Source organism: Cydia amplana, chromosome 5, assembly GCF_948474715.1.
Source record: "Cydia amplana chromosome 5, ilCydAmpl1.1, whole genome shotgun sequence".
Classification (NCBI taxonomy): domain Eukaryota; kingdom Metazoa; phylum Arthropoda; class Insecta; order Lepidoptera; family Tortricidae; genus Cydia; species Cydia amplana.
The window spans coordinates 12,375,230-12,388,835 of record NC_086073.1 but is presented as its reverse complement, the minus strand read 5'-3'; the positions used below and the strand labels follow the sequence as shown (position 1 = coordinate 12,388,835).

Sequence of the window (13,606 nt, the reverse complement as noted above, 5' to 3'; positions counted from 1 at the left end):
GTCGTTTGTAGTTCCATTGTGGCACGGCACGGAGCTTCGTTTTAATATTGATTGTTATTTTTTGCTATTAAAAAGGCAATTTAAAATAATATAAATGAAAAACGCTATTATTGCGACATGAAAGTTAGTGTATTTTACAGTGAGTAGTGTATTTAAGATGATACAACAACAGTTCTGTTATACATGTTAATGACGCTGGACATGCATCTGTAAAGATGGTAACTTCCAACAAATTACTTGATAAAAAGGTCGTTAAAATGGCTGAACAGAACAATAGTACGGTTGTGCCGCAAAGAACTTTGTTAGGAGAAGTGAATGAGCAAATAACTTGCCCGCTATGTCGCGGTTACTACATCGACGCCACCACGATCGTAGAATGTTTGCACTCATTTTGTCGCAGCTGCATAATCAAGCATTTGCAAATTAGCCGTTACTGCCCTGTCTGCGACGTGCAGATAAATGTTGCAAAGCCAAATTTCAGACTAGACAAAGCTCTGCAAGATATTGTGTACAAACTTGTACCAGGGCTTTTCCAAAAAGAAATGGAAAGGCGGCAACAGTTTTACTCGTCTAGACCGGGCCCGGCTGCTTCCGCGACGCCAGAGCAAAGAGGTGAAGATACAGAGAGGATCATTTTCAGCCCAGAAGATGTCATTTCATTTTCTTTGGAATATGCAGATGCCACAGACACTGACAGCATATCAAGTAAATCGTCAGACAGCAATGAACCCCAGCCGCCCACTGGTACCACGAGGAGGTTTCTACAGTGTCCTGCGGTTGTCAATATTAGTCATTTGAAGAAATTCTTGAGCATGAAATTTGATATTGATAGCACTCAATTTGCTATTGACATTTTATACAAAAGGGTGCCTTTGCCAGACTACTACACTTTGATGGATATTGCTTATATTTACAATTGGAAAAGGAATGAACCAATGAGATTTTTCTACCAGATCATAGATTATGTAGCTATCAGAAATAGATTGTTTGATATAAACAGGAAAGGTTCTCATTTTCGAGACAGAAAATCAAGCCCAACACCAACGGAAGACACAAATGTTAGTAGCCCTGCACCAAACCTAAATGATCATGGTTCAGAAGTATCATCAGGTACTGACAGTCCTATGCCAGAGGATAACAGCGGCAAAAAGTCACATAGTTCTTTAACTACAAACAAGAATAATCAGTCCAACAAGGACAACAGTAGTCAAAATAAGTCGGGCACCAACAGTAACTCTGCAGCCAAGAAAAATGATGATGAAGTAGAAAAGTCACAGTTTTTGAACTCTTTTGAATTAACAGCCAAAAGTAATAGCCATTCGGTTAAATCATCTCCTGTAAAAGGAAATGTGCAGGAGACATCATCATCATCTTATAATAATCCAGTTAAAAGTCAAGTACCAAAGGATGATGATACTTTAAAGAGAAAACCACAGACGCCACCAAAAGCACCAGAAGTCAAAAGACTCAAAATTGAGTTAGAAAAAACTAAAATACCTCAAGGTGTGACTAAACCAGCCAACTCTAATTCTGCTTCATCTCCTGGAGCTTCAGAACTTCACAACAAGTCTGGGAGTGCATTTGATAATTTGACAAAACCAAAAGACACTGACAACAAACTGAGCCCTCAGCCTGCCAAAAACACCCCATCATCATCTTCACCAACAAAGGAGCAAAAGATGCCCGCTGTGGGTTCAAAACCAACTCAAGAGAGTACTGGAATAAAAAGAACAATTCCTAGTACAACTAATGTTTCTCCCCCAAAACGAAAAGCAACAAATGAGCCAGTGGCATCAGTACAGCAAGTTTCTCAACCTAAAACAGTTTCTCCTCTTAAGCTTCAAGTACCTAAAATGGATTCACAGCAATTTTCTCTCCCAAAGCCTGCAGAAGTCCCAAAGCCACCTCCAAAAAGAATGCCTGATTTAAAACCTACCATGCCAACAACACAGGCAACCCAAAATAAAGGACAACCAATTAATAAAGTGAGGATGGATCTGTTAGCTAACAATAGTGATCCCACAATAGATAGAAGTAAGATATTGTCGCAGGTGAAATCATCTCTTAGTGCTCATAATGCAGGCCAAACCTCAGGTGACCCGCTGAAATCTTTGTTGTTAGATTCATGTAAAATAAACATCCCTTCATCACTATCAATTACTTTAACAGACCAGAAATTAGATCCACGTAGCCCTAGTGAGCCTACCACAAGTGATACAAAAAAGAATATCACTAATAAAAATTTAGTTTCCGCAAATAGTAGCACAGCTCATAAAGTGCCTAGTCCACCTGTTCACAACTACATTGAAATATTAAAGTTGCCAGATAGTAATCCTAAAAAACAACAGATGAAAGCTGAAGGTAATACTGATACCAAGCAAAGTCCACAAGCAAAACCTGAAAGTTCAACAGCATCACCAAAGCCTCCAGGCAAATCTTCTGAGACATCCGCTAAAGGGCCAATACCTAATTTAAAACCTATAGCTGACACTAAATTAGGAAAGCAAACTGGTAACTTTGCTTCACCTATTACTTTCCAGCAAACATTTGAGAAACAATTACAAACTTTAGTAACAGATAAAAAAACCAAACTCCCAAAAAATAAAGCTCAGGTGCCCAAACTTGTTCCTGCTACTCCAAAAACATTCAATACAATAAATAAACTGAATAATCCAAACAATAAATCACCCAGTAGTGTAACTATGACTCCTGAAAATAAGCCTAGTGCTGCTCTAGACTTAACAACTCCCCATAATATGCAAAGTCAAATAGGACAGCATCCTAACCAATCACGACTCTTAGAAAAAATGCAGTCAATTGCGAATTTGGCAGCAACAAAACAAAACCCTCCTGGAAAAGGTTTGCCTGCAAATGTGAATCAAGGGAATGTCTATTCACCTATTTCTAATCGACCTGCAAATACGGGTGCAAGTCCTTTGAGAATACCTTCTTCGAGTATGAACCAAGTTAAGCATGAGAAAGGTAGTCCCAGTGGATCCCAGACTCCTGTTCGGCATGACATAGGTAACAAACCCTTTCAAATGAATCAAGCCAACAGTGGCAATTCTATAATGTCTCCTAGCTATACCCAGTCACATAATTCTCCCACTCCGACGCAACCTTCTCCAAGATCTCAAACTCGATCTCCTAGTTCTTCTCCTAAATTAGTAATTGCTGAAGAAAAGCAGGCTAGTAGTTCATCAGAACAGAGTATTAATCAATCTAATCAAATATCGAGCACTCAACTCCCCAACCTTAACACTTTAAAGAATGAATCTCCTAAAGCATCCCCAGGGCCTTCTAAACCAGGTCCTAAGCCAATGAAACCATTATCATCTGGTCTAAAACTGTCTGGTATTCGCCAGCCCATAACACCTACTATTAAGTCCAACTCTGGTATGAATCTTCCTCCAGATTATATGACATCTCAGCAGTTGATTGCACAGCATCCAATGGCACATTTAAGGCATCAGATGGAAATGAATTGGTACAAAGCTAATCTATTCAAAAGTATGGCAAATGCTGTACACCAGAATCAACATGATTTTAATAACAAAGATAAACAATGAAATTTCAATGTAAGATAAATAATTGAAGGGATGTTTACAAAAACAACATAACTGCTTAAAGCGGTTGACACTTTTTTAAGAACATTGTTAATCGTTTCAGGTGTCAACCAGTGTAGTCAGTTATGTTGTTTTTGTAAACATCCCTTCAATTGTTAATTAATATTGTATTTATTTTAATGAAAACATAATATACATTAAATAGTTACTAATATAATATTTTCTGTTTTACGAGTTATATTTTTCTTGTCTAGTTTTAGCTTAACTGTATTAACATAAATAAGTTGTGTGTAAATTAAATATTCTTAAGAATAACTGTAATTTGTAGGTAGGATCAGTCGTAAAAGGGTGTTACATTCATTTGTAAACTTATTTTAATGATGGGAGTAGACATAATTAATGTATTACAAAGATTCATAAACATACTTGAATAATAGAAGAAACATATTTTTATATCAAATTCTGTTTCAAATAACACATATGTACTTTTGTCAAATGAATCCAACGCTTTACTGTTGTATTGTATCTAAAGATCATGAATTACATTGTATAAAAGTATGATTTAATAAAACTAATACTGCCCTCCTAAGCCAAGTAGCGCTATCTCAAAAACAAATGATTTTGAAAATGGAATTCTCAGCTATAGAACTAAAGTATAAGTTAGCAATGAATTTTCTTTTGAGATAGCGCTTTTCGGCTTAGCAGGGCAGAATAATACTTTTAAAACTTATTATTATTATAGTTCTATACTTTACATAAGATTTGTGATTGACAGATTGTTTCTCAACGTTTAATTTTCAACCGTATCTGTATAACTATAAAGCCTATATTAGGAGCATCATCCTATTGAGCAGTATCTTTATAATGTTTAGTATACATACATTAAAGTCAATCATACAATCAAAGTACCTAATTTTATTCACCTGTACGGCTACCACCAGTTTAACACTGACATATTCGCTAGCGTGTGCGTAACTTACTTTATATGCATCGCGCTCGCAAGCCCATATTAGTGGGACCGAAATGAAATGAAATGAAATTTATTATTAATAACACATCGTTATAAGTCAGTAGGTATGCAATAGTATTTAAGTATAACGTCACTGCGGGCGGCAAGACCGGCATACTTTATTTTTTTTTAACTTTGGAGTGATCTAGTTGCGTTAATTATTCACCTAGGTTACCGTTTGTAATCGCATACGATGAAGAATTTAATAATTAATAGTTTAGCCATAGTGACACATCATTTTAATCATAAATTAAGCAAAAACATTAGTATTTTTAAAAAGACGGCGAGTAGACGGACTTCCCTTGTAGTTTAAGGGAAGTCCGTCTAGTAATGATATCAGCCAATCTATGGGTGCGTATATGTTCGTAGTCGAATTCCTAAAAAGAATGAATCAAGACAATGAAAAGTGTACTTTCAACTTGTTAATATGTTGTTCAGATTCGAAATAAACGCCATTTTTCTAATATAAATGTATGACGAGATGTATAGAAAGTAAGTTAAAATTACGCAGACGTTAGAATATGTCAGTATGACACTTTTAAAGTAGTCGTGGTAAGGCTACTAAACTTACATGTTTACTATACTTGGGTTTCATATAGCATAATTTAATACTGAGTTTATCTTTTACATATTAGGTTGTCATAACCTATGTATTCACTTTACATATATTGCATACTGTATTCTTGTGATTAAGTACTTTTGACCTTAAGATGGGAATTGTAATTTGTAATAAATGGTGGCACTTAAATATTTTTTTTATAATACTTGTCCTGTAGTGTTAAATATTGGAGATCTAAAAAGGTATATATTTTATTTTAATATATAAATTTATTGCATATATCACTGCATATATTTGTAAACTAATGTTGGTGTTCAACTAGGTTTTACGTTTCAGATGTCGGCTGCTCAAACTGCTATCCCCTTTAAACCCCGCAAGAGGACTTACTTGAATAAGAGAAACAAAGAATGTAATGAAAATGAAAATATTCTTAACAAAATGAAGTTACCAGAAGTCAGTGATTTAAATCTCAAAAATAGCTTTGACAATGGTAAGATATTTAATGTCTATTTATATTATTTTCTTCAAATTGGGACAGCAACAGATCAGATGACATGCTAAAATTCATATTGCAGGTGTGCAAGTGTCACATTGCAAGCAGTTTTATTTATTCTGAGTTAACGCTTACGTGTAACTTTCGACACGGCGAATAATGTTTCGTAATCACCAAATGATATAGGATGGATATAGGACTTTATTCTCTGGGGAAAATGACTCAGAATTGAGTACATATTATTTAAACTAAAGTAGATTAGTTTACTTAGATCCTATAGTAATTTAGATTCATTATTTCAGACTCTTGCTCTGCTCCCAAAATATCCAGAAAAACCTTGAAGTCTGTTTCAATCGTCGAGTCTAAAGATGAATGTGAAGAATCCTTTGACGAGAGGTTTGTATTACAATAAAAACATAGAATAATTATGATGTACGGGAAATCTGTAAGAACTGGCTCACATATAAAACATGTTACAGTCCGTTTTTGCAATGGCACATCGGTAAGTGCCAGCAGATGATTATGATTAACAAGAAAATGCGGAATAATTGTATATGATTTTTGTAATTTTTCAGAAATCGAAATGCTGTTACTTCAGGACCGCTTCCTAGTCGAGAAGAAGAATTTGAATGGTTGCAAAACTTCCTTTTAGAGAGCCTTGACAAAGAAGAATCTGCTTCTTTATACGTTTCTGGGCAACCCGGCACAGGCAAAACGGCAACCTTATCATGCTTACTGAATTCGCCAAAGGTATTCTTCGTTTAACAATATTTCTCTATCAAAATGGTAATTTGGAGCAAACGAGCCTACTCGCTAGAACGACTGGTGCTGCCCTCCATTTGTGGGCTTTTCTACGTTAAACCTTATGTAATAAAATTAGTTCCAACGGCTGCCGCTAGCACTAATGTGCGACATTCCATAAGATTACGTGTGTTTGTGCCAAGCGTCACTTCTCCCTCCACCGACTTCGCACCTTGCCAATAACGCTAGTGGCCTGTCCCACTTTATGGGAAAGTGTGAGCTTTGCTATAGTAACTATTTAAGCGTATTATGATTGTTTTAATTTTTGTATATTTTTCAATGAAATAAATTTTATCTTACCTTAATCTCCGTGGCTCAATTTATGAAGCTACATGTTTACAAGTCTAAGCTGAGAATATGGTCAAGAGCCTATCACTATGGGCAAACGATATATGTAATTCTGATTTGGACATCTCTTTAGCCAATAAGTTTAGGGCTGAACAACACAATTTTTTCCGAATTTCTTTTTTTTTTATTCAACAACATTCAAGTGAGGGAAAAATGGGAAAATTCTCTGCGTCAGGCGGGTCTCGAGGTCCTGACATCGGCATACAAGCGCCACTCTACCAACTGAGCTACCAAGACTTGCCCGTGTGCGTCTTAGGGTGTTATTCCACCTGTCCAATGTTATTGCGTTTTACTCTCACTAAGCAAAATGTGAGACAATACACATTGGACATATGGAATACCACCCTTAACCTGTCCTCTCGTACGGCTCATATCTGGGTCAAAAAAGGATAGGGCCATACGTTCATTATTAAAGCAACTTTTGTTTTAAGTCAATGCTTGTGGGACAGGACAGGTTAAACGCAAAATGCCGAATCTCAACCGAAATTACAAAAAACTAAACTCGTATTTTATTATGTATTGTAATTTTTTAATTAAAAATTGTTTACAGATCAAAGAAGGCTTTAAACAAGTATATGTAAACTGCACTATGATGAAGTCCGCCGCGAGCATATACAGCAGAATTTGCAAAGAGTTGCAGCTGTCTACTTCAGGTTCAACAGAGAAGGCATGCTTGGCTGCTATAGAAAAATATTTAAATAAAAAACACAAGATGATGTAAGTAATATAATGTTACTAATACCTTTGAACCTTCAGAATTAGTGGTAAGATGTTTTGAAATGAATTCAGCCCTGTTTTCGTTACAGATTGTTTAAATCGTTAATTAAATTCTAACTAACTAACCTATCTAACTAGTACTAACCTCATTTAAATACTGATAGTGTAATAGAAGTAAAATATTAAATCTGGAATTTGTAACACAGTAGGTAACCATTTCCGGCACATAAGCAATTATTTGCTCTAGTGGCCACTAGAGGGCTTGGTCACTTTTTAGGGTTCCGTACCCAAAGGGTAAAAACGGGACCCTATTACTAAGACTCCGCTGTCCGTCCGTCCGACCGTCCGTCCGTCCGTCCGTCCGTCCGTCTGTCTGTCACCAGGCTGTATCTTACGAACCTTGATAGCTAGACAGTTGAAATTTTCACAGATGATGTATTTCTGTTGCCACTATAACAACAAATACTAAAAACAGAATAAAATAAAGATTTAAGTGGGGCTCCCATACAACAAATGTGATTTTTGACCGAAGTTAAGCAACGTCGGGCGGGGTCAGTATGGGTGACCGTTTTTTTGCTTGTTTTTTTTTATTGCTCTATTTTTTGTTGATGGTGCGGAACCCTCCGTGCGCGAGTCCGACTCGCACTTGGCCGGTTTTTGTTGTAGACATCTATTTCAGTTTATAATATTGTTCAACATCTTTCTCCAGCTTACTGGTGTTGGACGAGATTGACCAGCTGGACAGCAAGCGGCAGTCAGTTCTGTACACGATCTTTGAGTGGCCGGCGCTGGCTGGGTCCCGTCTGGTCTTGGTCGGCGTGGCCAATGCTCTGGACTTGACCGAGCGTGCTCTTCCGCGATTGCAGGTAAAATACAGTGGAACCTCGATAACTCGAACCTTAGTAACCTTTGAATTTTTCTTGCACCTATTACTGCTTGTTCTCTGTATGGCCCGAGGGTTAACTGGTAGAAAATGCTTTCTGGCATTAAGTTCGCCTTTTGTACAATTTTTTACTGTGCAATTAAGTTTAAATAAATTAATAAACCTCGTTAACACGAAATAAAAAGCAATTCCCTTTCCTTCAAAGCCCAAAACCTCCATAACTCGAAATGTTTAACCTCATTAACACGAAATAATCAACTCCCTTCACGGTTATCCAGTACAATTTTTACCTCTATAATTCTACTTATTCAAAATACATGCTATTTAGTTCACAACATAGTATACAACAGAGTCGCTTCCAGCTGTCTGTCCCTATATACTTAGATCTTTGAAACTACGCAACGGATTTTCATGCAGTTTTTTTTTTAATAGATAGAGTGATTCAAGAGGAAGTTTATGCATAATTTGTTACCCCGTGCGAAGCCGGGGCGAGTCGCTAGTATATTTTAATATAATTTTCCCTTCCAGGCGCGTTGTTCGATGCGGCCGCGCACCCTGCACTTCGCGCCGTACACCAAGCAGCAGATCATCAACATATTCACCAAGATATTGGGCGAGGCGGACAAGACCAACGTGTTTTCGCCCGTCGCCTTACAAATGTTGGCAGGTATACATACATGTCAATTCAATATTTTGGAAAAATTCGTTCTTTATCATTGACTGAATAGATGCATTGGTCTATTTTTAACTAATTAATCTAAATGGGACGATTTTTTCATTATTTTGGATTGGTCTCGTAATATGCGAGATGATCATAGATGCGAACTGCGAAAGTGCAAAGGTCAAAAAATTATATAAGTACTTTAAATGACAAATGTAAATGGGACTATTCATAAAAAATAGACAATTGGCAATGTATAATTATAAATAGACAATCGACTATAAAATCTGTTCACATCATAAAAGAAAACGTTGACTTTGAATATTTGTTTTAACAATTTGTTATATTGGATATGGATTTTTTAATTGCCAATGCCAAGTCAACATTCACCGTGCATACTTATTAGAAGTATTACTAAATTTAACGTGGCCATAAGTAGGGATTAACCAAATTTCATATAAATGCATCTCAGATATTCCACAGCGGTCAAAGATTCTTCCGTCCAATTAATAATAATTATCAACACTATTTACACATTTTCAGAGTCATTCATTCATCACTACATAGTATAAAACAAAGTCGCTTCCCGCTGTCTGTCTGTCCCTATGTATGCTTAGATCTTAAGAACTGCGCAACGGATTTTGATGCGGTTTTTTTTAAATAGATAGAGTGATTCAAGGAAGGTTTATGTATAATTTGTTAACCCGTGCGAAGCCGGGGCGGGTCGCTATCATGTCTAAATCAACCTTTTAACTATTTTCTTTTAGCCAAAATAGCCGCCGTCTCTGGTGACATGCGAAGAGCCCTAGACATAGGCCGCAGAGTGATCGAGCTAGCAAAACGCAGTAAATTCCCCGAGAACCAATCCGTGGACACCATGATGAAAGACTGCACGGTCACAGTGGAGCTGAAGCAAGTCCTGGAAGTGCTGAACGATGTGTACGGAGGCTCCAAGAACATAGAATCAGATGTCGATGAGGGGTTCCCGATGCAACAGAAGTTGATACTTTGCAGTCTTATGCTTATGCTCAAGGGGAAAAATAAGGATATCGTTATGGGGAAATTACATGATGTTTATAAAAAGTGAGTATCTTTCTATCATTATGTATGATGTTGTCCGTTGGCCAGACTTATCCCTTATGAATTTGATCACATAGGTGTCGTTACATAATTTCCAATAGAAATTATAAAAAGAGTTTATAGTTGAAAATTCCTCTAACTTTTAATCACTACATAGTATAAAACAAAGTCGCTTCCCGCGGTCTGTCCCTTTGTATACTTAGATCTTTAAAACTACGTCTGTCCGTCCGTATGTCACAGCCACTTTTTTCCGAAACTATAAGAACTATACTGTTGAAACTTGGTAAGTAGATGTATTCTGTGAACCGCATTAAGATTTTCTCACAAAAATAGAAAATAAAACATTAAATTTTGGGGGTTCCCCATACTCAAAAATTTTTTTTTCATCAAACCCATACGTGTGGGGTATCTATGGATAGGTCTTCAAAAATGATATTGAGGTTTCTAATACCATTTTTTTCTAAACTGAATAGTTTGCGCGAGAGACACTTCCAAAGTGGTAAAATGTGTCCCCCCCCCCTGTAACTTCTAAAATAAGAGAATGATAAAACTAAAAAAAATATGTGATGTACATTACCATGCAAACTTCCACCGAAAATTGGTTTGAACGAGATCTAGTAAGAGTAGTAAGTAGTTTTTTTTAATACGTCATAAATCCCCTAAATACGGAACCCTTCATGGGCGAGTCCGACTCGCACTTGGCCGCTTTTTTTTAACAGATAGAGTGATTCAAGAGGAAGGTTTGTTTATAATTTGTTGTCTGCGTTTGTAGCCGGGGCGGGTCGCTAGTGATTCAATAAAATTAACCTGGTCATTTTTGTATGTATACAGAGTGGCAGCAGCTCGCAACATCGCGCCGCTCGACATGAGCGAGATGTCGTGCGCGTGTACTCTACTCGAGGCGCGTGGGGCGTTACGGTGAGTTGGATTACCTACTGTCTATTGTTACTTATTACGCAGTGTTTCATCTAGGTCTCTAAGAAGCTTTTAATTTTGGATAGAAATGGAATCGATATTCATAATTTTTTTTTTAATGGGGTTGGCAACTGTCAAAGGTTTGCACAGATGGCGCCGTCATAGCTTGCCCCTTTTTCTATGAGATTTGGCTTAAAGGGCTGGCATCCAGGGCATTAAAAAAAATTACACAATCCTAGGGATTAACAGGGCAAGCTATGATGGCGCCATCTGCTAAATACTTCGACCGACCAACCCCATTGACTATTTGCTCGCTGACTCCTATTTTTCAATTTTTTTTAAATGCCAATCATTATTCACTAAAATGTTAGGGAAGGTCTGCTGCAGTGCAGCACGGGATCCGGGATCTGCCCTCATTGCCCTGTTTATTTCACCTCGGCTACGTGCATAGCGCTGTCCCGCTCGCACACCGGAGCGTCACACGAACGCGTATCATGTGATTGCACCATACCTCGTAGACCTTTGTATCTGTGTTAGCCCGTTTAACACATTCAGTGCCAGCGCTTGCGACGCGCTACGAGCGTAGCCGATAACATGGGAAAAACCGTGTGTAGCGAAAACGGACAGTGCACCCGCCTGGCGGGATGCTGGCAGTGAATACATTAATATTATTTTCTCAAAAATTGACTGCAAAGTCGACGTTGCCGATTAAAAAATAGGTCGCGAAATGCGTAGTTTATGGTCATTCAAAAAATTAAAAAAAGGTAAAAACATTGCAGTCTCGATTTCGGGACTGCAATGTCGCATACAAATTCCATTATTTAACGAGTTCCAAACTTTTTAAAACTTTAAATGGCCATATCAAATGAAGACATAGGTCCCTTAAACAGCCAAACATTATTTATTTATTATAAAGCCTGTAACAGACTATCGCACCGCACCGCGACCTTGGAGCGTCGCACTCATAAGTGAGAGCGAGAAACAGATATCTCTTTTTCGCTCTCACTTATGGGTGCGACACTCTAAGGTCGCGGTGCGGTGCGTTAGTCTATTACAGGCTTAATGTTGGTACCGCGACTATTTAGGTGTCTCAAATAGGTTGGCGTATTTTCAGCAGAAAAATACACTTTTTTTTTTCAAAGGCGGCAAGCAAATCTTTTTAATGGTTTTACCTTTTTCTGTGAAAATTTGAACGTTGCTTCTGTAAAATATTTCTATTTCTTGCACCATTTTTGAGAAAAGCACTATATATGACTCGGCTGGAAGGCTACTTGCTGGCTTCGGATTCAATTAAACGGACTCCCAAGGTCGTCCGTTTAAAACGAATCCTCAGCCTGCAAGTAGCTACTTCCGATCCTCGACAATAATGTACTATTATTTGCTCAGATGCACGGGTCCCGCGGGGCGCTCCCGGCGCCTGCGCCTGCAGTGGGACGAGGCGGAGCTGCGCGCCGCGCTGCGCGACAAGCCGCTCATGGCCGCCATCCTCGCCGACGCCAGCTGCCGCACCAACTGTTAGTATTAACCGTGAATCTAGTATATAACTGGATCTGGCATGAGCATACTCCGGCCGGCGAGAGCAAAAATGCGTTGACAGCTTAATAGTGCGAGGACACACACTTTGGTCGATGTCGATAAAAACAACACGATGTACTGGACCACCGTTATGATATGCAGAAGTATTAATTATTGTTGTAAACAAAATTAAAACCAAGTGTTTGTATTTATTCAGTTTAAAGTTGTTTTAGGGTTATTCTTAGAAACGCGTGGAGGTATCAAGTTGAAATAAATAACAAATACTAATGGCTCAGTTAAAAAAAAAAATTGTGCTTAATTAAAAGTCGACTATTCTATCGACATCCATATGTCGATAGAATAGTCGATATTTAATTAAGCACTAGGAGCAGACGCATTTTTGCTCTCGCCGGCCGGGGTATGCATGAGGGGTGGGGGAAATGACCGAACGGGATAGTCTTATGTATCTTTCAGTACTAAAAGACTAGGAGTAGCAGCGAAAGCGCTATTATTGTTTGTCCTTGTCACAGTCTCACATTTTTTTTATTCTCCACCGTAAATTTAGTATGTATTATGGTGGGCAACAAATAAATACAACCAACCATAGTGTCGCATTGCCTATGTTTTGTCCCTCACGGAGGCACGCGTATACCACTTCTATAGGATCCTACCTTCTATGGTATTAACTCGTTGACACCCATCATGCGTCCGCTGATAGTCAGTACGCCGAGAGGCGGGGTATTTATAGACTTAACGACGCTGACTTGTTACTGTCAGCAAATATGTATATTAAAAAAAAAACGGGTTGCACTCCGGGAGTGCCGGCAGAAGTGAGAACTCAATGACATTGTAACAGTTTTTCGATCAGGTCACGTGTCCGTCTTACGGTCACGTGACCTGTCGCGAGTTTAACATTTTTTCCCCACCTCAAAAAGTGCACAGCGCCGCTAAAGAAGTTTTCACTTCAAAAAGAAAAATGGAAAAATCCGATGTCTCGGAATTCCCGGCTATGAGTGGCTCGTATACCGAGTACCGACCAAAGAGTTATTTTCTAATAAG

The 13,606-nt window shown here is 38.1% G+C and overlaps 1 protein-coding gene across 1 annotated transcript; it reads left to right on the top strand.

Moving 5' to 3' along the window:
- LOC134648249 (polycomb group protein Psc-like) lies at nt 1-12,555 on the top strand. Its single transcript, XM_063502736.1, has 10 exons — nt 1-3,566; nt 5,471-5,624; nt 5,930-6,023; nt 6,203-6,377; nt 7,327-7,493; nt 8,203-8,359; nt 8,905-9,043; nt 9,805-10,120; nt 10,949-11,035; nt 12,419-12,555. Exons 1-10 carry the CDS (start codon nt 216-218, stop codon nt 12,549-12,551), a joined length of 4,773 nt encoding a protein of 1,590 aa, XP_063358806.1. The 5' UTR covers nt 1-215; the 3' UTR covers nt 12,552-12,555.
- The last annotated feature ends 1,051 nt before the right edge of the window (nt 12,556-13,606 follow it).

Bases quoted from the DNA above. Each gene is read 5' to 3' on its own strand.
- LOC134648249 (XM_063502736.1), top strand. From the start codon at position 216: ATGGTAACTTCCAACAAATTACTTGATAAAAAGGTCGTTAAAATGGCT. The intron at 7,494-8,202 runs GTAAGTAATATA...ATCTTTCTCCAG, and splicing joins AATAAAAAACACAAGATGAT to CTTACTGGTGTTGGACGAGA. The intron at 10,121-10,948 runs GTGAGTATCTTT...GTATGTATACAG, and splicing joins TTACATGATGTTTATAAAAA to AGTGGCAGCAGCTCGCAACA.